The 26,489-nt window shown below is 46.1% G+C and overlaps 1 protein-coding gene across 1 annotated transcript; it reads right to left on the bottom strand.

The window, feature by feature from the left end:
- Positions 1-2,741: 2,741 nt before the first annotated feature.
- On the bottom strand, positions 2,742-24,310 carry dtx4a (deltex 4, E3 ubiquitin ligase a; the record flags this gene model as incomplete). The annotated part of the gene is made up of 8 exons (XM_080543932.1): positions 2,742-2,972; positions 4,208-4,297; positions 5,287-5,607; positions 6,394-6,455; positions 6,963-7,124; positions 7,880-7,941; positions 18,053-19,301; positions 24,103-24,310. 8 exons carry the CDS (start codon positions 24,308-24,310, stop codon positions 2,742-2,744), a joined length of 2,385 nt encoding a protein of 794 aa, XP_080400058.1.
- Between the last annotated feature and the right edge of the window lie 2,179 nt (positions 24,311-26,489).

Below are 26,489 nucleotides of genomic sequence, written 5' to 3'. Positions count from 1 at the left end.
CTTTAGATAAACTGTCCCTGAATTTCTCGTTGGTTAGATTGAATCAATATTGTGACTGAGAGGAAACCTTAACGCACTCGGAGGCTTATAATCCCCCTATTTATCTTACGATCCCCAAATCTGATTGAAATCTATTGTAAAATCATAATTGTGCCCGCAAATTATAAGAATAAACACCAACAACATTGCCATAATACTCAAGTTCATTTAATAGTCCCACTGTTAATTTATATGCAAGTCGTTTTGTAATTTATACATGTTACTTTCTCTGGTCCTAGTTCTTCTTCACATCATCATCATTCGTTCTCTCAATTACATCTTAATACAAAGTCTTTATTGACAGTTTTTTTACAAAGTAATAACGAACCTTCAACCATCTTTTCCCATCGATGGACATCTTAGTATCAGACTGTGTCTGGGAAAAGAAGAAGTTTTCACGTACCACACTGAGCAGTGCAAGAAATTAAATAAGACATATAAAGTGACAACATGGAGTCAAACATTACACAATGCAGGAATCATTCCATATGCAGGAATCATTCCATATGCAGGAATCATTAGGGCATAGCGCACAGATGAGTCCTGCAGACTGAATCTCTGTATAACGTTTGTGCATTATTCGTTTTGACCGGGTTGCATAACGTGTCAAATGCAGTACCCCTAACACGGAGAATAACACAGCTGTCATGTTGTGTAAGGGCCTTCAGGTAATTATACAGCTAGAACATGGGACTAAACAATACCTCAAAGTAAAAAATAAGGTTTTGACTTTGCCACCGTGAAAAGGAAATGAACATATAATAGAAAAGAGAAAGTACATTGAATAGAGGAGGAGTAAAGTGTACAGTGTCACATACTATTATTACCTTTAAAAAAAACATTGAATGTACATTTGTGTACAGAAATCACTGACATACAGTGCATACATAAAGTATATAAACCATAAATGTTGGCCTATATTTGTACATTAACGTCAATAGTACCTCACGATAAACCGGTCCCATACGGACCCAACACAAACTGACTGGCCCGTCGATCAAAAGGCTGATACACCACAGAGCAAATCTTTAAAAGTGTACCTGTTCAAGTGTGCTGAAAGCCTACACAAACACACACCCGCACACGCACTTATCAACTCAGTTTGACCCTGTGCCGTTTGTACTGTTAGTTGTGACCAATGTTTTCTGACTTTTCATCTTTCCCTTTTCACAGTCATAAAGAATGGAAAAAGACCAATTCTCTGTGCAGTGCAAATCTGATATCTCTGGTAATTAAAGACCAATCTTAGCTTTATCAGACTTAACTCCTTCTAGGGTGCATCTCAATTCGTTCCTTCAACAGCGTTCGTGTAAGAGATGCCAGTTTGGACCATTGGCATGCATCCACGGTCTGACACTGAGAAAGGGAAGGACCGTCCGTTTGTGCCTCTAACGTTTACCCCCATCACAAAGGTTTCCAAACCATTAATACTGAATGTAATTGGCAACTGATACATCTGAAAATCAGGTAAGAACTCAGATAAAAGACAGGTAAGAACACAGATAAAGAAAGACACACCCATAGTACCTCTCAATCATTTAGAGGACTTCCTCCTTTGAGGACCCATGCTCGACTCTCCCGTCAATGCCACATAGAAAAAATAATGCTACGGCAATAAAAATATTACGTACGATGTAAAAACATGAACAAAAATGTAAATGTAAAAAAAAAAAAAAAAAAACTGAAACGATATACATCAACTATTCAAAAATGTACAGCAATGCATTTCAATTCAAAGTGATACAGTAATTAACAAAATACTGCAGAAACCTAGAGAGGAGTGAAAATGTAGTTGCTGATAGGTAACACTAGAGGGCACTAAACACCCATGCTCACACAGGTCCAGTTATAAACCAGGTATCTGCAAACAGATGTTGTTCCCATACTGGCTGTGGTGGTCGAGATTCTTTTGTCACCCATATTCTGTTCTCCTATTCCTATAGTATGCCGTTTTTCTCTTCCGTTGAATTTATTTTTACCTTCTACTTCTTTAATAACCACCTTTTGACGCCCCTGTCGCCTAGCAGCATGGTCTGGAAAAAACATTTCATCTCACCAGTTCAATTGAGCTTCGATTCAGATCAGGTACATTCTTGTTATCAGGCTTATTTTGTGGAACTCTTTACAGTATCAATGACAGCTTCTCTGACCAACACTGAATTTATATGTGCATTCTGACTGACCTCCAATGTTTCCACTGAATAACATCTCCATTTGGGACACCCATTACTGTAGCCGAAAAAACACAACAATATCTCCCCTGTATCATACAACCCACCGACCCATGCAGCCAAGCCCCCAGCTGTCAAGAGGACTGCAGAACCAGAGCGTGAGACAGCCTGATCTCATCTTCAATCCTTCATTATTTGAAAGTCAAGTTTTGTTCTATTCTTGGCTTGTTAATGTCCATCGATTCATAACTTTTCTTCTCGTATTCACTCTGGTTGTTTCGTTTCTCCAGGTTTGAGGAGGTTAAGTTTCTGTGGCAGCGGTCCATGAATCACAGTTTACTCCACACGTTCATCTCTGTATTTCGTCGTTATCCGTTTGTTTGTTTGTTCGTTTGTTTGTTTGTTAGCTTCCTTGCCGTATTTGTTTGTCTGTAATCTCAGTTGTCTCAGCTCCGTCTGTCTCTCAGCATGTTTGTTTACAGACCGGGAGCTCAAGCCTCCAGTCTGGGCTGGTCTCCTGGTGGGCTGGTCTCAGTCCCTGGGTAGACACTCCTCCTCCGTGATGCCCTGGGCCTTCAGCTCCTCCAGGACGTTGTCCAGGTGGCCCGGGTCGGGGTAGCCGTGGCCCGTCAGGTTGGAGCCGAACTCTGTCTTGTGGTGGACCTCGTTCCAGATCACCGTGTCCGACTCGCCCGTGGTGCTGGACGTCCCTACGGAGAAGATCAGCCGCCGGTCCCACGCCACCAGCAGCAGCCTCAGCACCTGGAGACAGAGAGGAGGAGGAGGAGGAGGAGGAAGAGGAGGAGGAGGAGGAGGAGGAGGAAGAGGAGGAAGAGGAGGAGGAGGAAGAGGAAGAGGAAGAGGAGGAGGAAGAGGTGGAGGAAAAGGAGGAGGAGGAGGAGGAGGAAGAGGAGGAGGAGGAAGAGGAGGAGGAGGAGGAAGAGGAGGAGGAGGAGGAGGAGGAGGAGGAAGAGGAGGAGGAGGAAGAGGAGGGGGAGGAGGAGGAAGAGGAGGAGGAGGAGGAGGAAGAGGAGGAGGGGGAGGAGGAAGAGGAGGAGGAGGAGGAGGAAGAGGAGGAGGAGGAAGAGGAGGAGGAGGAAGAGGAGGAGGAGGGGGGGGAGGAAGAGGAGGAGGAGGAGGAAGAGGAGGAGGAAGAGGAGGTGGAGGAGGAGGAGGAAGAGGAGGAGGAGGAGGAAGAGGAAGAGGAGGAGGAGGAGGAAGAGGAGGAGGAAGAGGAAGAGGAGGTGGAGGAGGAAAAGGAGGAGGAGGAAGAGGAGGAGGAGGAAGAGGAGGAGGAGGAGGAGGAGGAGGAGGAAGAGGAGGAGGAGGAAGAGGAGGAGGAGGAGGAAGATTCAGGAAAAGGGGGGGAGAGAAGAAGAGAAAGAAAACTTAAGCCTTATTCGCACAAGAGTGACTCGTATTATCTGGGGACCTCTGGTCATTTGTGATAATTACGAAAGTCGTCTTTGTTCTTAATAAGGACTTAATAATAAGTCATTTGCAAAGTAAACATTCCACCGTTTCTCTAACCTCTGTGATAACATTAGTCCTGTGCAAATCGGCATGTCTGTGATTTTGGGTCGTTTGCATTGTTAAGATTCGGTCTCTGTCTCCTTCGTATTTTACACGCTTTTTCTCAGAGACCACTGGGACAAGAGTGACGAAACTTGGGTGAAAGATGGGCGGTAGTGCTATATTTATCTTGTTACATAAATATCTTGTTGCATACACAGAGTCTTGACATCATATCCGGGGGACAATGTCAGTAAATTCTAGTAAAATACAGACTTTGCTTATCCCGTGCGAATGAAACACAGACATCGGGGGGTAATTTCAATATCACATGAGGTCCTCAGATAATACTAGTCCTGTGCGAATAGGGCTTTAACTAGCCACATTGCCAACTTACTTCAGCAAAAGCAAACCAGTGACATGGAGAACAAAATAGGTGCATCTAAAGAATCACTTGATTGGCTAGCCGCTAGTAGAGTGCTTACCTTGCGTCCCTTCTCACTGTCTGGGAGGTAACAGTGTCTGGGGAACCCTCGGGCGGTGAAGGGCTTGCCTGGGTTCGGGTGCTCAGGGCCCTGGAAGAGGAGGAAAGGTCAGAGGTCAGGATTAGGACATGAACTAATATACAACGGATAGATCCGGTCCATTGTCTCTATTGGTCAGTTCGCGTTCCAGCCGTGCCGATATCCATGATGACGTACGCACGGCTAAATGGAATGTTGACACATCTTTTCATATTACCGGTACTCTGCGTTTGTATAATATTACCGTTATCGAAGTTACATTCTTACCGTTGCTCGGCAACCGATAAACAACTGTTCAGCGGATGAATACACTTACAATAAAACATTTGTAATGGATTTTTCACATGTATGGGATTGTTGAAGAGGTCTGTTGGCCCAGGGCCTTGTGTTCATGGACAGTGATGGAATGCAGACTGGTTATCAATGTTGTGACTGTGTTGACAGTATGACCCAGTGTACAGTGTGAAATGAAGACCTTGTCCAACATTGTTCCAATGTTCCAACATTTATGGAATGCATTATGGACTCCTATCGCTCGTTGTGTCGATGTTGACATTATATAAGAGATGTGTTGTGTGTGAGTGGGCACTTCAGTCTACCTTAAGTAGGCTGGGTCCAACTCGAGTTGTGAAAGACCATTTTCTTTAAGAAATATTATTATACCTAGATTTAAAGCTTTAAAGGAGCTTTAAAGTTCCTATCTTGAGTCTCATTATTAATCCACAACAATTTACAAAAAGATGTTGATGGCATATAGATGGGCCTGTACCTGTAAGTAAGTAAGTAAGTAAGTAAGTAAGTAAGTAAGTAAGTAAGTAAAATGTATTTGTACAGCACCTTTCCCAGACCAAGGGTCACAAAGTGCTTTACATATAGAGAACACAATAAAGAAGAACATAATAAAACATAATAAAAGAGCGAAAGTCAAGGCAGGTTAAAACAGGCAAACAAGTGAAAATAAGAACAGGTAACAAACAACAGGAGTACAACAATATCAACAGGACACAGAAAGACAGGCTTTTGGGGCTATCCAAATATACCTGGATGCCGGGGGGGATGTTGTAGATGATGCGGACGGTTTTGCAGTCGGGGTGTCCGGGCAGCGAGTGGGGGATGACGTGGTACTCCATCTTGCCGGGCGGCTGGTTGCCGGTCTTGACCCCGTAGATGGTCTTGCAGGTGGGGCACTGGAGGCTCCCGTCCTTGTTGCCGTTGTTGTACATGGCGACCAGGCACTGCAGGTGGTAATGGTGGCCGCACTGGGCCAGGCGACCCACCGACTCGGCCCGGGAGATGCCCCCCACGCCGGGCCCCTTGTAGCCCGACGGGCCGGCCAGGGCCTCCATGCAGATCGTGCAATCCTGGGAAAGAGAGAGTCAGAGAGATTGTGACATTAGAATTATAAGGTTCTATCTCCATCGTGACATTAGAATTATAAGGTTCTATCTCCATTGTGACGTTAGAATTATAAGGTTCTATCTCCATCGTGACGTTAGAATTATAAGGTTCTATCTCCATTGTGACGTTAGAATTATAAGGTAATCATTTTTGTCAAAATTGAGTTTTTTACATAATCTGATCCACTAGGTGTTTATTAATGCCTGTGTGGTGTTATTTTTTCAATGGTGACATTTTTTAGTTTAGTAATTAATAAAATACAAAGGTGCCATCTCGCAAAACATAACGGAATGTAAAAACGTTGACGCTCAATATCTCTGAACTACCCTAAACGGAGATAGAACCTTATCATTCTAAACTTACGAGATACCAGTGAGCCCAGACTGAGAAGATGATTGACATGGATTGGGGTTGGGTTAAAGGTCACTTCAGAGCATGTTAGATTAGATTAGATTAGATTATTGTCCCCAGGGGGAAATTCATTTCACACCACTGTACAGTATTCACATACAACACCGTATAACACAGACAACAACAGACAGTACTACACATGACAGATACACAAGTACACACACTCTCTGTCTCTAGGTCTGTTATTTAAGGCAACAATGGCAGCGGGGATCAGGCTTGTGCCAAAGCCAAAGCGAGCCCTGTTGCACCTTAGTGTTCTGTACCTACGCCCGGATGGCAGTGGGGCGGTGTGCAGTGGGTATCTGTGGATATAAACAGGAAATAGAAGCGGGACTCACTTCCTCTGGGGGATTGCGGACCTTCTGAAGGTACCTCTTCACCACCTCCTCAGGAGTCTTGCCTGAGAGACAGGAAGTGAGAGACAGGAAGTGAGAGACAGGAAGTGAACGAGAGAGATGGGAAAAAAGGGGAGGTAGCGTGACAGAAAAAGTTGTTAGTACTAAATACAATGATCCACGTGTGTGTGTGTGTGTGTGTGTGTGTGTGTGTGTGTAAATGGACTGACTTATATAGCTCCTTATTCCAAAGCGCTTTACAACAGCCTCTCATTCACACATCAATGGCGACAAGCTACCATGCAAGGCGCCGGCCGGCCCGCTCACTGGGAGCAATTTGAAGTTCAGTGTCTTGCCCAAGGACACTTCGACATGTGGCCAGCCGGGGCTCGAACCGCCGATCTGACAACCTTGCGATCATTAGACGCCGGCTCTACCTCCTGCGCCACAGCCGCCCGTGTGTGTGTGTGTATGTGTGTGTGTGTGTGTGTGTGTGTGTGTGTGTGTGTGTGTGTGTGTGTGAGTGTGTGTGTGTGTGTGTGTGTGTGTGTGTGTGTGTGTGTGTAACTCACCTTTGCGGGCCTGTTTCTTCGTCGTCTTGCGGCAACAGTGGCCCAGGCCGGGGACGGGCTTGATGTCACTCTTGCTGACGGGCGGGGGGTGCAGCACCAGCTTGGGGGGGCGGGTCAGACAAACAGGAAGTCCTGCTGCACTCATTAGGATCCCTGTAATACCTGAAAACAGCCACCAGAGGGAGCAGTGAGATCACTTCTTATACAGAGGCTGGGTGAGGTTAACCGTGCGGGAAATACTGTGTACAGTTCCATTTTAGCTCAGTCAATTCGAGAGGTGACTTGGATACTATGGACTTCTGAATATTTGTGTTTTTGTATTTATTGTAACACTTAACTTTACGGTATTTTAGGTGTGTGGCGCAAAGGGATATTTAGTTGCTTAGTCAAAGAAGTGAATATCCAGCTCCAAATGAGGGGTCATTCAAAGGTTATGGAGTGATGTTTTTAGGGTGCCCTTTGAGCCGCACGCCTCTTCAACCCCATTCTACCCTCTTACTTGTGTGTGTGTGTGTGTGTGTGTGTGTGTGTGTGTGTGTGTGTGTGTGTGTGTGTGTGTGTGTGTGTGTGTGTGTGTGTGTGTGTGTGCGTGTGTGTGTGTGTGTGTGTGTGTGTGTGTGTGTGTGTGTGTGTGTGTGTGTGTGTGTGTGTGTGTGTGTGTGTGTGCGTGTGTGTGTGTGTGTGTGTGCGGAGGCATGCAGAGGCTAGATGAGGTGAACCCTGTGGGAAGCCTCTCATATCCAGTATTACTCATACTCTCTTCTCAGGGTGTTTGAGTTCATATCTGTGTTTGGGAGGCAGCAGCAGCAGTGTTGCTCTGTCATACCTTGGGTTTTTGAAAGGCGCTATAGAAATCGAAGTTATTGTTATTGTTATTATTATTATTATTATTATTATTATTGTTATTGTTATCATACCTGCCAACGCAGGATGGACGGGGCTGGATCCATTAAGATTCTTCACTGGAACCGTCGGTACTCTGAAATACAAAAACAAACAAACACCTTTAGTTGAACCTCAGAACACAGCCCAGGGTTCGACAATATAACACACACTGACTGAGCTCACTGACAATATAACACTCACACAACTCTATAAACCAAGATCAGACACTTTACTAGATTACACCTGCGGTCCTCAGACATGGGTCTGCTCTCCACCCCCTCCACCAACCTACGGACCTTCGGGGACAGAGCCTTCAGTGTGGCCGCCTCCCACCCTCTGGAACTCTCTCCCCACAGCGATCCGCAACGCCCCCCTACCCTGGACACCTTCAAATCAGCCCTCAAAACTCATCTGTTCACCAAGGCCTTTGGCCCCTAGTCTAGTTTTGTCACTGTCGCTGTGTTTTTTTTTTTCTTTCTTTTTTTTTCTTCTGTCCTGTCTGTCTGACTTTCTGTCTGTAAAATCTGTAAAGCGTCCTTGGGTTTGAGAAAGGCGCTATATAAAAACCAAGTTATTGTTATTATTATTTATTACACCAGGTGCCTGGGCGTAGGTAGACTGCTGGTGGGAACAGGCAATTGGAAAGGCTACTGGTGGGAATGTCTGCGGTTTCATGGGCCACACCAGGTGAAGCAGGTTAAAGAGCTTTTGCTGAGTCATGCCGATATACTAAAATGGCACCCAGCGCCACAGCGAGTCTTCACTCTGACTAGGACTCAATCTGCGTCTAAGCTTCGATGGTCACAACCAAGCTCCAGTCAGAGCCATAACAAAACAACAACAACAATCCCATCAAAGCACCGGCACTGCTACAAGGAATGTGGAGAAGTGGAAATATACACTATCATCACCAACAGCTGGGAGGTTCAAGGTAACGGATCTTTTGAGCTTTACACCCTACAGGGCAGACTAAACTGCGCTACTGCGCTAGCTCGAATCATTTCCCTTCACATTGTTCTTTCCAGCAACACCTATGGTGGATGCGTAACCAGACCGCGTCCTAACGATTCCCACCGTAGTTGGGTCAGACCACGCCCACACCACGCCCACGCCACGCCAACTTCTAGAATATGTAGGGGTGTTCTCTGTATCTTGTTCTTCACGTAACACGGGGTGCACGATTAGATATAGGATACCCATCTATGTATGCAACTCGGCGGCGCTGAGTGTGCCGCGGGCCAACTGGAACGCGCGCCTATTCTTAGTGTCAGTGATTGTGTTTGTGTTTGAGAAAAAAAAGAAAAAAAAACACCCCTACATATTCAAGAAGTTGGCGTGGTCTGACCCAACTACGGTGGGAATAGTTAGGACGCAACCAGACCAGCCCAGTACAGCTCAGCTCTGCTCTGTAGTGTGATTAGGGTTAAGACATTCATTGGAAAAGGAGAGAACGCACACCGCAGAAAACCTTAGCGAGGTGCTGGCATCTTTTTTGCATCTGGAACCTGAGTGTGCGGCTTCTCTCTTTCAATAGGGTTAAGACATTGCTGTCCTACAGGAACTAATCCTACCAGCCTTGTTGCACATGTACGGGGGACCCCCCACTCTGCTCAAGCTTCCTCCCTCTCCTCTGTTCTCATCTTCCTGGACCTGTCCGCTGCCTTCCACACAGTCAACCACCAGATGCTTCTCTCCATCCTCTCAGAAGTGGGCATCCCTGGCACCGCACACTCCTGGTGACTTGGGAGAGAATCGTTGTCTTCTCCACGAACCCTCACCACTGGGGTACCCCAGGACTCTGTCCTAGGGCCTCTACTGTTCTCCCTCTATACCCAGTCTCTTGGCTCTGTAATCTCCTCACCACAGTTATGTTACCACAGCTTCTCTTACCACAGCTATGCAGACGACACTCAACTCTTCCTGTCCTTCCCCCCCCTCTGACCTACATGTGGCAACACATATCTCTGCATGTCTCACTTCATCCCTGGGAAAGCCTGCCTTCTCCAAGACTTCTCCATCACAGCGGAGAACTCTACTGTAACCCCCCTCCCAGACAGCCAAGAACCTTTGGAGTGATCCTGGACAACCGCCTATCCTGTGTGGAGAACATCGCAGCGACAACACGCTCCTGCAGATTCTTCCTTTACAACAATCAGAAGGATACGACCATTCCTCACCAGAGAAGCAGCGCAACTCTTGACCCAGTCACTGGTCATCTCCCGCCTTGACTACTGCTACGCACTCCTGGCCGGGCTCCCCGCCTCCGCCATCAGAGCTCTGCAGCTCATCCAGAACGCTGCTGCCCGTCTGGTGTTCAACCTCCCCAAGTTCTCCCATGTCACCCCTCTCCTTCGCACCCTACACTGGCTCCCGATAGCAGCTCGCATCAGATTCAAGACCCTGGTGCTCACCTACCAGGCAGCCTAAGCCTACCTGCAGGCAATGGTCACCCCCCAAACTCCAGCCCATTCACTCCGCTCCTCCACCTCTGCTGGCCGACTGGCCCCACCACCTCTATGCCAACATGGCAGTCACGCTGCCCGGTCACGTCTCTTCAATATACTGGCTCCCCGCTGGTGGAATGAGCTTCCCACGGCTTTCTTCTTCTATCACGACGACTGCCACTGGCCCCGGGCCTGAGCTGGATTACTCTTCCTGCTACGACTGGTGAATTGATGATTCACTTGCTTAGTCAAACATATCGATTGTAAGTCTCTTTGGAATAAGGCGTCTGCTAAATGCCCAAAATATATATGTACATGTTTTATAGGCTACTATAAGGATATATTGACCAGTCCAGCTAATTTCCAGACAATTCAGGAATTAAACCAACTCCCACGTTAGTTAAGGTAGAAGATAAGCATTCCCACAAGCATTCAAATGCCATTGGTATCCTTTACCAATCCTCTTTATACAACGGTTGCCTCATATTCAACACCTAAAACTGTCAGTCAACTGAGAGATAGAAGATTGTTGTTGACCACTGTTATAATGAGCATATCAACCTCACACTTTTTATTGTGCGCAAAGAGAGAAAAGATTGAGTCAGAAATCATACTCACTGTCTATTAGCTTTGATAATCGTCATTCTTCTGAGTTGAAAGCAGCCAAGTCCTCAGAAATTCTTTTATATCTTTAACCAAAGCCGGTTTTCACTATTCTTGCCTCTCAGTTTCTATCTATATCTCCACTCTTTTTTTTCCTCAACGCTCACTTCATACTCCTTTCACAATCTCAGAAGCAGATCCTTGTCGGGTATATCCTTTAACTTCGACCACGCAGTATATCAGTTTGTCTTCCAGTCACTCTCGGGGAGTAGGTCTGTGAGTGTCTTGTCTCCTTCCCTCTTGCTCTTACGGGGTTAATCCACCTGTCCATCTGTTGACTAACCTGGTAGCGGGCCAAGACCACGTCACGATGGGGATTACCTGTCTGTTACCATGTCACTATACCAGGGCCTGGCCATAAGACTGAGGCACTAGCACTTACTAGATTATACAGGGTTCCCCCACCTTCTGAAACATCAAATTCAAGCACCTTTCAATGACTTTCAAGACTCAATTCCCAAATTCAAGGACCCATCACGGCATAGTTTGAGACAGATCTAGATGAGAATTGATATAATAAGAACTATCCGCTCACAGACAACAATTAAAAAGAGAGGCTTGAATGTGTGAACACTAGATGGTCTCTTGCCTTCTCTACCACAGCACAGCAAAACAATATATTGTGAAATATGTGTAAAGTTAAGCAATACAGAGACTTAGTTACTAGTTGACGAGCTATGTAAAAAATGTTTTTAATAGAGAGGGGAATTCAAGCACTTTCAATGACCCATGTCTATTTTCAAAAACTTTTAAGACCATTTTTTTTTTCTCTCCGATTTTTCTCACAAACTTTCAAGGATTTCAAGGACCTGTGGGAACCCTGTATATTACACTCCTCCAACAACACCCTATCCTTAACGTACGGAACACCGGTTTTCACCAGACAAGACATTAAAGGCACATAATTGAATATGGAGAAGACATGAACACACACCCAATGTGATCTCGGACAGCCCCGACAGAGCCATGCAAAGCCGTGGGATTTCAAACGCCACCCTGTGTGATCTAGAGCAGTGGATATGAATACATTTAGGTCATGAATACATTAGGTCCATGTACCAAGGAGTGAACGTGTAAGATGTGAGAAATGCTGAGAGATGAAGAAAGAAAGGGAGCGAGGGAGGGAGGAAGGGAGGAGGGAGGAGGGAGGGAGGGAGGAGGGAGGAGGGAGGAGGGAGGGAGGGAGTGAGGAGGGAGGAGGGAGGAGGGAGGGAGGGAGGAAGGGAGGAGGGAGGAGGGAGGGAGGGAGGGAGGAGGGAGGAGGGAGGAGGGAGGAGGGAGGGAGGGAGGGAGGGAGGGAGGGAGGGGGAGTTCACTGGGAGGATGTTTAGTCACGTTGGGTTTTATCCTGGCTAATCTGGAAGCATTAGGGCAACCCCCCATCTGGACCTCTGGTCGATGGCAAGTGGTGTATGGTGCTTGGATACAAATAGGTCACACACACACACACACACACACCGTGAAAGCTTACCTGGTCATCTGGCACGCACACAAGTAGATGCAGATACTACAGTAAGACCTTAACACACACACACACACACACACACACGCACACAAGTAGATGCAGATACTACAGTAAGACCTTAACACACACACACACACACACAAGTAAATGCAGATACTACAGAAAGACAACTTTGTCATGTCCACTGTTACCCTAACACACACACACACACACACACACACACACATACACATACACATACACACTCCTCATACACATACACATATATACACATACACATACACATACACACACACACACACACACACACACACACACACACACACACACACACAGGTGGGTAGAAAGTGGTAGAAGGTATGGAGAGCAAAGGACACAGTAAACAGTAAGCTCTACTAACCATGTTCACCCAAGGACAACTTTCAAAACAATATCGTGCATCGTTAACAATTATGTTAACTAGAATGTGTTCAAAAACAAACGAATAAATCAATTGAATTATAATATTTCTCATTTCAGAAATACCATGTTTGGTTGACCACGGGGGTGGGGCAGTCATTCTAACAGTCTGGGGGTTCTAGGGGGGGCAGGACATGAGCACCGCACCCCCCCGCCTTCTGCCCCCCTTCCAGACTCCACAACACGCCAAACCAAAATGAGTGTCGTGCATTTCTACATTTTCTTCACCACCATGTCGTTAGCCTCATAGCATAATTGCCTGAGTCCTATTTTGGCCAAATTGAGACATCTGTCTAACTCTACTCTCCTAACACTGCTGATTCACTGTGCGTTAGTGCGTCTGTGACATCAGCCTATCAGAATGCTTGTTACATTCCAAAATCACTATCTGCCCAAGTCATCTCTTTAACAGGTGTTTTTGACACTACATACAAAGATGTATGTATCACAAGTGAAGCATGACTTATGCTTGAGGTTAACGATATGCAAATAATATTGAGTTCAAAATGTAAGCCTACATTGTAGCACCTAAAACACACTTTTCAAATATACAGAATAACACTTTAGTTCTCCTTTTTCTTACTTCATCCATGATACACAACAAGATGCCAAACCAGTGTCGGTGGGTAAAATTGGCTAGAACACCGCAGCTTTCACATAATATGTGAAAGCTGCGGTGTTCTAGCCAATTTTACCCATATTATAAAAAAAGAAAAAAACAGTACTCTACTCAAAACCAATGTCAGAAATAACAAAGGGCAAAATTGTCTTTATTGCCTAGTAATGTTGGCCCTTAAAACACAATTACGGGGAGGAGAAATGTCTGAGTATGAACATGGCCCTGAATTTTTAGGCCCAAAATTGCCCAAATTGTCGACATCTGCTCAAAACATCCACCGGTCTCTGTCTGTCCTCTGGGCAGCTGCCAACTGCATCTGGAGCCACGAGACAACTCTCAATTCAACAGATTACCTGGGTACTATGGAATTATTAATGGGTTTTTCTGTGTGTTTTGTTTTGGTATTTATAGTAGCACTTTGATTGTTACAATTAACAAACACTTAACTTTGAGGTACATTAGGTGTGTAGGCGCAAAGGGATGTTTGGTTTACATGTGAATATCCAGCTCCGAACGGGGTCAACCAAAGGTTATGGAGTGATGTTTTGAGCCACACGCCTATTCACGTCTCGTGTGTGTGTGTGTGTGTGTGTGTGTGTGTGTGTGTGTGTGTGTGTGTAGCCATGCTAAAAGAGGTTTGTGCGCACCAGCCAAAGTTGGTGGAGTGTCTGCATTAAGGTTTGGGCGGTTTTTCGGTTTAACCGAAAACCTCAGTATTCAAAAATACACAACATTCTATTTGAGATAAATATGAGAATTGAAAAAGAGCCACACCAGTACAGTGTATCCACAGGCTACATCCCCTGCCACTGTGAGTGACCAACCATGTGTTTACAATACAGTAGATGGGTCTTTTTAGTTTTTCAACTGATAGAGAGCCTAACCACAAACGTCCTGCTGATAGAAAGCGTCTGGATGCTTTCCTCTTACCAAGGGAACGTTCTGGAACCCTCTGGAACGTTCCACAACGTTCTGGAACCCCCCCCAAAAAAACTCTTTTTTGGGTTGAGCCGCAGGTAATTGTTGAACACAAAAGAAGAAGCATAATTCATATACACTTTGAATACATTTCTAATACAAATAGAAACTACAAATTAGACTTATATAGCGCTTTTTTTCTAGACACTCAAAGACGCTTTACAAACTGAAAAAGATCGAGTAGTAGGCTAAAATAAATAGGAACCCAAAAAATAATAAAAGAAAGTATAGGGGTCTAATTCATTTTTAGATGACTAAATCTTAATCTAAGTGTCTTTGTAGGACAATCTACTCGGTATACTGCAAGTATATCTAGATTTCGGGCGGAGAAGCGGCGAACAAGCAACGCCAGCGTCCTCTCTCAACCGGCATTTTTTGATTTATAACATGATGGAGAAACTGAAAAGCTGGCCACCACTTCAGGCCGTGATCCATTCAACAACTATCACAAAAGCGAGTTCTCAGTACTTCTCTTCTCCAAAAATCTGTGCCATGAACAACACACTTTCTTTCAGCAGTGAATCTCATTGACAGTCACAACAATATGCATGCTTAGCAAGTCGCTCGCTCTACTAACAGCGCCCCCAGGTGATCAGATGAGGTCATTGCAACATGTCGATCTCCCTTTTCCCCCCAAAACAACACATTTCCTTCACACTGTGAATGCACCAACAACTCTGTTACTATTGACACTCAACCTGTGGGAGTGTGTGTGTGTCTGTCTGCCACGTTACGCTAAAGTGACAACTCATCTTTATGCATTCGGGGGTTTCGCTTCAGTGTCTGTTTCCTAATTTTCGGTTACACTGTCTTTGTCTGTCGTATGGTGTGTCTCCAGTGTTTACTTCTGGCACTTACTAGACCCCTCCCCTCCCTCCCCTCCCCCCACCCTCCCCACCGCCCCCACCGTCTCTTCCCAGCCCCCAAGCCTGACACTCCCAACAAGTCTCTCCTCGCTAAACGGGGTTGTCACTCTCTCTGATGTGGCACCGAACAAATACCAGAGGACACCACCACTCAGGCTGCTTCTCAGGGTTGTAATTGGGCCACACGGTGCTTCACAGAGTTCCCTCTGGTTCCTCTACCCCCTGTCTGTCCCCTGTCTGTCCCCTGTCTGTCCTCTGTCTGTCCCCTGTCTACCCCCTGTCTGTCCCCTGTCTACCCCCTGTCTGTCCTCTGTGTACCCCCTGTCTGTCCTCTGTCTGTCCCCTGTCTACCCCCTGTCTGTCCCCTGTCTACCCCCTGTCTGTCCTCTGTGTACCCCCTGTCTGTCCTCTGTGTACCCCCTGTCTGTCCTCTGTGTACCCCCTGTCTGTCCTCTGTGTACCCCCTGTCTGTCCTCTGTGTACCCCCTGTCTGTCCCCTGTCTGTCCCCTGTCTGTCCTCTGTCTGTCCCTGTCTACCCCCTGTCTGTCCCCCTGCCTACATCTCTGTCTCTGCCTACATCCTTGTCCCTGCCTACGCCCCTGTCTGTCCCCTGTCTGTCCCTGTCTGTCCCTGTCTACCCCCTGGCCCTGTCTACCCCCTGTCTGTCCCCTGTCCCTGTCTGTCCCCTGTCTGTCTCTGCCTAAGGCGGTGTCTCTGTCTACCTCCGTGTCTCCACTTTGTTCTGCAGATGGGAACCAGGCCGTGGGCTGTGCCCACAATGGTTGCCGCGGAGACACAGAACCCTGACATACCACCACACACAAAATTGGGGGCAGTGAGGCCCCAAGAAATTGGAAAAGCCTGGGAACTGGGTTGGGGGATGATGTAAGTATGAGGAGGGGGAGGGGGGGGGGTTCGCTGTATGTACGAGGGGGCTAGGCTTACCCACCCAAGCCGCCCCCCCCTCCTTCCCTCTCCTGCATCTAACTTGGTGGATTAAAATGTTAGTGACGGTGAAACCAGTGAAATACAGTCGACTCTACATCAATATACTGTGTGTGTCGCTTTCACATGGAAGTAAACATGCCGACAAAATTTGTCAAAAAGATTAAAGGCTTATGAATGCTAATGAGAGTTTCTGTCAGACATTCCACGGTGATTATGTAGGCGTGTCTCGACGCTAGTAGAAATTCCTGATCGTTCATACTTTGTGGTTATCTCCGAGAGACCAAGTCCATATTTTTCGGTCCAGCAATCATCATATTTTCTAGTAAGTCTAACCAGACAGTCTTTCTTCAAGAGTGAGATTCTTTCCAGTACATTCAGAAGCACTGGATAAATCAAGTGATGTCGTCTGAACCCTTAAAACCACTGCATTCACTTGTCTGCTTTATGCCTGAAGAAGGTCTACGACCGAAAGCTCGCAATAAACTATGTTTTTCTTTTGGACAGTGTTTGAGTGTGCGGATGCTGTTGTTTTGCACTCTTTGTTGATATTGAGCGGAGTCTAATATTATTACATTCGTTGCCTGAAGAAGGTCTATGACCGAAAGCTTGCAATGAACTACGTTTTTTGAGTGTGTGTTTGAGTGTGCGGGTGCTGTTATTTTGCACTCTATTGATACTCTTCAGTTCTCAGCAAAGTCTGATCACAGATGAGTGGTGGCATTTTCACTACTTAGTACACTCAGAAGGGAAAACTCTCTCAGGACTAAAATAAGTGAGGGCAATGGAGGAGGGCCTGAGGTTGTCTAAAACTCAAAACCTACTTATTCAATGTCGCCTTTTGATACTAAGGGAGACATTGGACATTATAGAACTAGGATCACTAGGCCATTACACCATACTCGTGTTTTGAGATTTGTGTTGACAGGAAAATGGACCCGGGTGCTGATGAGGCACTGTCAGCTCCAAATAGCACCTAGAGCAGTACTGGAACCGGTACAAGGGTGTACCAGGACCACCATCAGGTTGTATTGCTGTCATCTTTATTGTCTTTATTGTGTTGTTGCATCATAACTGTGCTTAAGATTCTCTTTTGGCAGGACCTGTGACCATGCTGGATGCAGAACGATGCAAATATAAACCTGGTGTACAGGTTTTTGCCCTTGCTTGCTTGCTTTGTGCCGGTGGTCCTTGGCCTCCCCTTGGGGACCGCTGGGTACTGGTAGGCAAACTGGCTAGTAGTCGCTCTATTGGTAGAGGGCTGCAAGGGAATTTTTCCTGGCTACATAGTGTACAGGTTTTTACTTTTGCCTGCTCGCGGCTCTGTCAGTATTGATTGATTGATTGACTGATTGACTGAACATTTTCATTGTGTGAAGCGCATTGAGTTGCATCTTGTAAGAAATGCGCTATACAAATAACATTTGATTTGATTTGATTTGAATGGCTTCATGTTGGGTAGCGGCTGTGCAGAGGTGCATTGTGGGGGACAATCGGTATAGGAACTCACCCAGAGGCGATAGAGGGGCACACCTTTCCACATATACTTGTGAAACTATGAAGTAGCCTAATTGTGTGGCGACTGTGCTTTAGGAGAGGTGCAGAGGTGCATTGTGGGAGACAAGTCGGTATAGGAACTCAGTATAGGAGGCGATGAGGCAACACCATCCCACATATATTAGTGAAACTATGAAGTAGCCTAATCGTGTGGCGACTCTGCTTTAGGTGAGATGCATTGTGGGAGACAGTCGGTAGAGGAACTCACCCGGAGGCGATGAGGGCGCGGGACTGCGCCATGGCGATTCGCTGCAGGGCGGGGCGGCTCAGCCCGGCCAGGCTGGCCCGAGGGGGCAGGGGGGCGGCGCAGGCCGCGGCCGAGGACACGGGGCCCAGGACGCGGGCGGAGGGCGAGGGGGTGCAGGAGGAGGCGGCCGTGGAGATGAGAGGAGGAGGGAGAGGGGCCGGCATCGACATCGACATCGACATCGACATTGACGCTGGCATCGACATCGACGGAGGAGGCGCGGAGGAGGAGGAGAGGGAGAACGATAAGGGGTGAGGGAGGAGGGAGGTGGCGCCACCGCCGCCTGAGGCCATGGTGGAGGGGGGAGGCGGGGGCGGAGGAGGGGGAGGGAGAGGCGGGGGGGGAGGCCGGGTGGAGGAGAGCGAGAGGGCGGCGGTGGCCGATCCGAGGAGGGAGAGCGAGTGAGCGAAACCACCGCCGACACCGACTCCGACACCCCCGCCACCAGGGTGGGGGGGGCCACCACCACCGCCACCACCACCTCCGCTAGCCCCGTCCATGGATGTCCTGTGCGGGGACAGGGACCTGGAGAAGGTGGGCGGGCGAGGGAGAGTCAGCGAGTACGACCCCCCCATGGCGGAGTAACCGCCCATTTTGGGGCTGGGGGGCTTGGTCTGGGGGGGGGGCCTCCTGCCCAACGTGTGCGCCGTCGCCATGGCGCCCGCCTTGACGCTCAGGACCAGCATGCACTGCTGGCACGCGCACGGCTGGCCCAGGGAAGTAATAGCCGACGCCGGCAAGGCGCCGCTAGGGTACGCGCTCCCGTTCCCGTTCCCGTTACCTCCTCCGCTCATACTCATGCCCATCCCCATGCCCATCCCCATCCCCATCCCCATGCCCACCCCGGAGACCCCCACCCCCAGTAGTCCCCCGCCTCCCCCGGGTCCCCCTGGTCCCCAGACGTGGTGGGACTTGGGTAAGGGTCCGGAGACGAGTGGGTAGGCCAGGTCGGAGCGGCGCTGGATGCGCCGGCAGCGCTGCGTCTGGCCGTTGATCTGGGTCATGCTCTGGAAGTCGATGAGGTAGCAGAACCCGAGGGGCGCCAGGTCCAGCCAGGGCTGCTGCCGGTCGCGCGCCGCCTGGATGGCGATGCCCACCTCCGTGTCGTAGGCCGTCCAGGAGCCCGCGTCGTTCTCCCACTCCCACAGCCAGCCCTGACCCGGCGCCGAGGTGGGGTCGTAGAAGCTGCGCCGTACCGGCCGGAGGGTTCCTGGGGAGAGGGTTAAAGTAAGTAAGTAAGTAAAACTTTATTTATATAGCGCTTTTCGTACATAAATGCAACTCAAAGCACTAAAGAAAGGAGAAGGGTCACAACATAGGGGACTGCGGATGAAAAGTAGCTTTCGGGCTAACTCTGGCGTATTTACAATTTATTTTTGTTTTATCAATATGCACTGTCCCTTGAATAAATAAATACATTTTTTTTTAAAAAGGATTTGATCATTAGATAGATAGAGAGATAGATGTACCGCACATTTCAAATCTTTTATCTAGTACTTTTGCATATATAGTTATTTTTTAATCTTGTTGTATTATATTGTTATTTATTGTTTTTGTTTGCTATGCACCGTGGATGAGAGGGAAATGCAATTTCAGCCCTCTCTATGTCTGTACATATATTGGATTGACAATAAAGCTTTTGACTTTGACTTTGACTAGATAGATAGATAGATATAGCCAGTTCTACTCACAAGACACCCATATCAACAATGTTATTGCATTATATAGCACTTTCGGATAAAAAAAACTAAAATAAAATGTAAGATAGATTAAATAAATATTCTGTAAGCATGTGGCTGCAGTAATATTTGTTGGACAAACAGATTACAACACCAACAACAAATTCGACATAAGCCCATCTGTGTGAGCCTGCTAAGAATTTGGGCAAACAGGTTGCCCCTGGTAACAGCACACCATGTTCTGGCTTCTGATTGGTCTGTTAGCCTTCATCCTGCCCAGAGATCACAGCGTTTGTTCCCTGAGCCAGTCCAGAGTGCCGGTAACTCAGTGGATTTCTAATAAAGCCCTTTTCATACCAAAAACGGCTAAAACTGCTTTTTTGTCCCAAAAACAAGGTTTAAGTTTTCAAAGTGAGCATGGATGACAACAAATTACCGTTACAAGTTCTTTTTTCTTCTTTTTTTTTTTTTTCTTCTTCTAATGCACAATTGGTATATTTATTGAAAATGACACGCAGAGTACAGAGATGCATCAGCTGGACCTAACCCTGAGGCGGTCTCAGAGGAAAGGTTGTTCAGATTTTCTCTTCAGATTTTACATGATATTATATACGTTTAGTCCTTCCCCTTTTGGTCACTATGATGTAATCGCTGAATGGCCTTGATTATAATGGTCTAAAACTATGAATTGAGTGTTGTCTTGTGTTTGACGTGAGAGCTGAGAAAGGAGTATCCTGCTGCACCTGGCTTGAAGGCCAAACAGAGAGTCCCAGACAGAAAATAACTCCCTAATACCTTATAATTGGTCTTGTGTAGGGTACCATACTGATAATGTGCCTATTAAAACAGGAAAACTGATAGGATATCTAACTAACTGGTGCAAGAAGAATGAACAATCAAACCTTTGAAAGAAAGATATAACCTAACAATGCCTTAACACTAGAACAGCCATGAGGGGTCATTTGACCTGTGAGTAAAGAAAAAATGTATATCTTTGTAGCCTATATATATCAAATTTCAGGCCCCTCCTTTCATGACTTTTCCTAGATATGTGGGTTCTACCACCCAGTATCCTTACATTTTCAAAATCACATCAAGCTAGTATATTTTGCCGTTACATGTTCTAACAGAGATACGGTACATATGAATCAGGGTGAAGGAAGATATCTTCCGAGTCCAATTCAGACGGTAAGTATATTGACCAAGGATTTCCCTGAGCTGCACATTTCAGACAGACTTGGCTGGGCACCACAGGTTTATGCTAGCCAAGAAACAACCTTGTTGGGGCTCTTGACTGACACAACAACCAAGAACCCTGGGATACCCCATGGCTCCATTCACACCAGGCCTGGGTACAGTGTGTTCCTACTGTCGGTCTGATAACCTGGCTCACTCTCATTTAGAACAACAGGGTCCCCACACCTTCTGAAACATCACATTCAAGCACCTTTCAAGGACTTTCAAGACTCAATTCCTTCAAATTCAAGGGCCCACCACGGCATAGGCTAGTTTGAGACAGATCTAGATGAGAATGTATATAATAGGAATGACCACGAACGGTTTTCAAATCTAACGGCGTTATGTCGGTTTAAAATCTAGCTAACTAATTAACCGTAGTAACTAGTATGGTTGTTTTACTCCCTTCTACATGTTACCTATATTTTCTTTTTAGAGAGAGAGAGAGAGAGAGAGAGAGAGAGAGAGAGAGAGAGAGAGAGAGAGAGAGAGAGAGGGGGGGGGGGGGGGGGGGGGGGGGAATTCAAGCACTTTCAATGACCCATGTCGATTTTCTAAAACTTTTAAGGCCTTGACTTTTAAGGCCTCCATAGCGCATCGAATATCGATAAAATGTGGAGCCACCCTGACCACATTCTTGAGACAGGATTTTATTTTTTTTACAACTATGACATGAAGCTAAAGCAAAATCATTAATCTCACTATGTAAGACTACTAAAGATTGAATATAAAGTATTATTTTAAAAGCCTACATGATTTCCCTAAGCAGTTACAATTTAAAATAATAACAAACACACATAGATGCCTGAAATGTAGAGTAATTCACTGAACAAAGTCCAACTACCCCCTTTCTCAATGACCTCAGACTTTCTCTCTCACATTTTCACCCCCCCTCTCTCTCTCTCTCTCTGACACCCTACCCCCTTCCCTCTCTCTCTCTCTCTCTCTCTCTCTCTCTCTCTCTCTCTCTCCCTCTCTCCCTCCCTCCCTCCCTCCCTCCCTCCCTACCCCCTCTTTCCCTAACTATCCCAAGTGAAGAGAGGCAGACCGCACAAAAACCTTTTGTGAGCCAAAGTTTTAGAGGGGAGAGGAAGTACAGTCTCTTGGCCCTATGACAACCCTCGTCTTTGTGTTGTCCCCTGCTCTCCTCACTTTCATCATGTGTGAGGGCTTCTCTGTTTCTGCCAGCATCTACTGTCTGGACAAGAAGGCCTGAGACACTCAGTAGCTATACTACGATACATAATTAGCATTAATGAGACGCGTGTTAAGGGAGTTTTGGGGGGGGTGAGTGGGACTGAAATAGAACGCTACTCGTGAGAGTATGGGGGGGGGGGGGGGGGGGGGGCAACTAAGAAATGTCATGTTGATATTCGACGCACCGCACCCAATCTCCTGGCCTCTCGTTGGTGTGTCAACAGTACTGATCGAATCGTGTGAACCACTATGAGCCTAATTGTGAGTGGCTTCTGCCTAAAACAACCTCTGCACTACCTCTGCGATGTAAAAAAACAGCCTGCCTGTACAGACATGACATTCTTGAGACCGAAAGGGGGGGGGAGACCTCGTCTCAAACAGTTCTCGAACCCTTTTCATCCTCGAGGTTCATTCTCGTGTTTGCATTCGACTCAAGGACATGCTACTCATGAGTCCTATGAAGATCATGAGTCCACTCTCGCACGCACACACCCACACGCACACACACACACACACACACACACACACACACACACACACACACACACACAGTACTACCAGTGTCTAACCACAGAGTAGTGTGACACTTTACATTCACGGTCTTTAAGGTTGTGAACACATGATGCACAACAGATATATATACTGCTTTCAACAAAACTACTAACAGGTCCTATGTAGATGTCCACTCTCACACGCACGCACCCACACGCACCCACACGCACCCACACGCACCCACACACACACACACACACACACACACACACACACACACACACACACACACACACACAGTACTACCAGTGTCTAACCACAGAGTAGTGTCACACTTTACATTCACGGTCTTTAAGGTCAACAACACATGATGCACAACAGATATATACTGCTTTCAACAAAGCCTAGCTACACGCGGAACCTGAGGGAGAGAGAGCATGATCAGTTCAGTAGACAAATTAAAGTGATTGGAGGAGGACTTCAATTAAGGCGGAATTGTAACCTGCATTAAGCCTCATTTCCTCTCTCCTTCCTTTCCAGAAAATCAGACCAAAAAATGGGAATAGAGGTAGCGAGAGAATCTCTTATAGGCCTACATGTTTTCAAAACACACAATTAGGGGCAAAAAAAATCCCCCCAAACAAACTATTTCTTTCATATATGGGGGCACCTCATAACTGCAGTTCCATCAAAACAAGGCCAGAAATCTCAGCAGAACAGTCACACAGACTTGCACGCACATTAGGCCAATGCAGAAAGGGACTATAATAAAACACCCCCTCTTTCCTTAATCAAAACAGACAACAAAGCCTGCTTATAAGAATAACACCTTTTGGGTGAGCATGCATGAGAACGAACGAACACTACAGCAAAAACACCAAACGTGGGGTGTTATTATCATCCTACTACCCTAGACAACAATAATTGGCTTCACTGCGGTTATTAATATTCATATTAATATTAAATTCCCTCACACTCACAACAGCCTCTATAGGTCATGCTTGCTTGTCTGTTGTCTAGATAGGAAATGTTAGGATATTTATAGCATAGCATAGAGTACAGCACAGTGTTTTATTTGTATAGTATAGTATAGTGGATAGTGTATATAGCCTTTATTTATGTAAACCAGCTCTTTTCCCTTCTTGTTTTTAGTATTTAGCACCAGGGGAGCCCCCCCCTCCCAAATGTCGTTGTATGGTACCTGTACTGTATCAATGACAATAAAGACCATTCATTCATTGTTGTCTAGCTGCACATGAAGCATCTTGATCTTACCCGTATCTTGTCGAAACTGGTGCATGGAATGCAAGTGATTAATATTAATATTAATATAAAATTCCCTCACACTCACAACAGCCTCTTGTCTGTTTGTTGTCTAGCTGCTAGCACATGAAGCATGCATCTTACCCGTATCTTGTCGAAACTGGTGCATGGAATGCAAGTCAATGATGTAGGGCGATAGGCGGGGGTCCACCTGGCCTAAGACCACACTAGCACCCCTCGGATCGCTCCGGATCACTGCCTCGATGTGGTGGGACACGGCCGGGCTGTAGGGCCGCCAGCGCCCGTGCTCGTTCAGCCATTCCCAGACGACCACCGCCGACGCTAGTAACATCCTCCTCCTGCAAGGGAAAAAAAAACAGAAAAAATATTTTTAAATAAGCTTTTTAAAATGTGGTCGTTTAATACCTAAAGCTATTATATCCTTTGCTTTTTTACGCACTGTGCATCCACACAAGCTTGCATCCATCTTGATCTTGGACAATTTGCAATTTGCAAGCTCATCTCCTCCAAGCCCCCCATACATCTCTCTCTCCCGAGATTGAATAACAGAATAACAGTCACAGTTGCAATGCACAGCCTTTGGTGATGATGTGGGAGCATGCCTTACCTTCCATGTTGACATAGGGCTGCTGTTGTGTTTAGGTTAGGTACAACAATATTTTTTTAGTTTCCTTTGTTCCAAAAGAAGCCAGTCAATAAATAAATGATTCGGATCGGGGTGTAATTAATTCCCCTATTCAGTTAAAGGCAGGAAAACCTCGGGTTCCTTCTTATGCATGTCTGTGCTCCGTTTGCAGAGACATGACGTCTTGCTTTCTTCCAGGCTACTGAAATCATTTCTATGGCAGTCAAGTTTGGGTGTGTGTGTGTGAGAAGATGCGATATGCATGGTAGCCTATGGTGAAGCACATCACGGGGTAAAGTGGGGGGCTACTGTAACAAGTGACAGATCTGGGCTACTTTGATTGTGTGCGACAATGGATCTCAACTTCCCCACCGAAAATCCAGGCTTATTTTCTTGCAAATCAACCCAGATTTTTGTATTAGTCTTGTGAAATGTATCAAAATAAGCCTGGATTTTCTTTTAGCAACGTTGATGCATTCCCCCCCAGAAATGTGGATTATGGCTTCAATGCCAGATGCTACAGAGAAAAAACGCCAATAACTTCCCCACGTTATTTTGTAAACGATAAACACGTATTATGTTATTGTAGTGATGTATGGTGGATTAGGAGGCTGAACTAGAAACATAAGACACGATGGTTGTTTACCTTGAAGTCATATTAAACATTTGCGCTTTTGATTTAACAACATGGAATTAAGTAAACAGAAATATTTACCAATCGAGGGTAGTTTGGGTTCGCCTGCAGTATCTAAAATAAAAATCAAAGCCAGTACTGTAAATGCTCTGGTTTAGCGATTAATCCATCTCGTTGTGTGGAGATGGAAATGGAAATATCCCCCCGGTTTCTGCAACAAAGTCCACGGTGCTTCTTGAAAAATCATGTAATATTCTCCGTTACATAATTGCTCTGATATGATATTCAGTGGCTTTATTAATAAGCACATTTACGCATCTATGAGAGCGTATTTGGGCCTGTTAGTGTTACAGCATTTGTATTTTGGCCCCATGATGTGTCTCGCTTTTATCAGTGGGTTGATTTTAAATGAGAAGCACCACTGTAATTAATACCGTGGGCCCACCCCGGCACAAAAAAAAGCTGTGTTACTGTATTTGACCAAATGTTTGCGTGGACGAGCAGATCGCCACGCCTAATCCATCCGGCAGAGCCATAGTAACCAATCCACTTCAAGAAACCAGACGTCCTTCTCACTAAACACTCCGCCCATTAAAAAATAAGCATTTGCTCATTTAGGGGCTTTCCTATCTGCGTGAGAATGTGTATATGGATAAAGATTGTGTTTGTTGATTGCAATTTCAATGCAGTTAAATGCAGTTAAATTCGGGTATTTTCACATTTTTATCAAAAGCAGTGGAGATGCCGGGGATTGAACCCGGGACCTCATACATGCGAAGCATGCGCTCTACCACTGAGCTACATCCCCATTGGCTGTCAGAGTGGAATCTGGAAGGGTATTTAAAGAGTGACGTTTCACCACAGTGAAATAATATGAAATGTATAATATTGCACGATTTTGTCATGGAAAATATTCAGAAAACGTAAAACGTATGTGTGATATGGTTAATTAACTTACCTGAAGTACCACCCCACGCCAGTAGAGTACCATCATCAGTGTTGGGCATTAGTTACCGGTTTATTATTTTGGGTACTGTTGGGAATTTGTATTAAAATAACTAGAAGTGATAAATCATGTACTATGTGCTCATTTAAATAATATGTGAATGCGGTCAGTTGAGAACAATAGGAAGGTCACGCAAAGCCAAAAGAGAGGTTCTGTTTTTGAGCGACAAGAAGAAATACAAGCTCCTGACTAAAAGAACGTTTTATGATTCAAACTGCCTGTAAATTACTTATTTTTACCTATGT

The sequence above is a fragment of the Nansenia antarctica genome (genome assembly GCF_963989245.1).
Source record: "Nansenia antarctica genome assembly, chromosome: 13".
In the NCBI taxonomy this organism is placed as follows: domain Eukaryota; kingdom Metazoa; phylum Chordata; class Actinopteri; order Argentiniformes; family Microstomatidae; genus Nansenia; species Nansenia antarctica.
The sequence above is the reverse complement of the archived record's forward strand: the minus strand, read 5'-3'. Positions and strand labels throughout refer to the sequence as shown.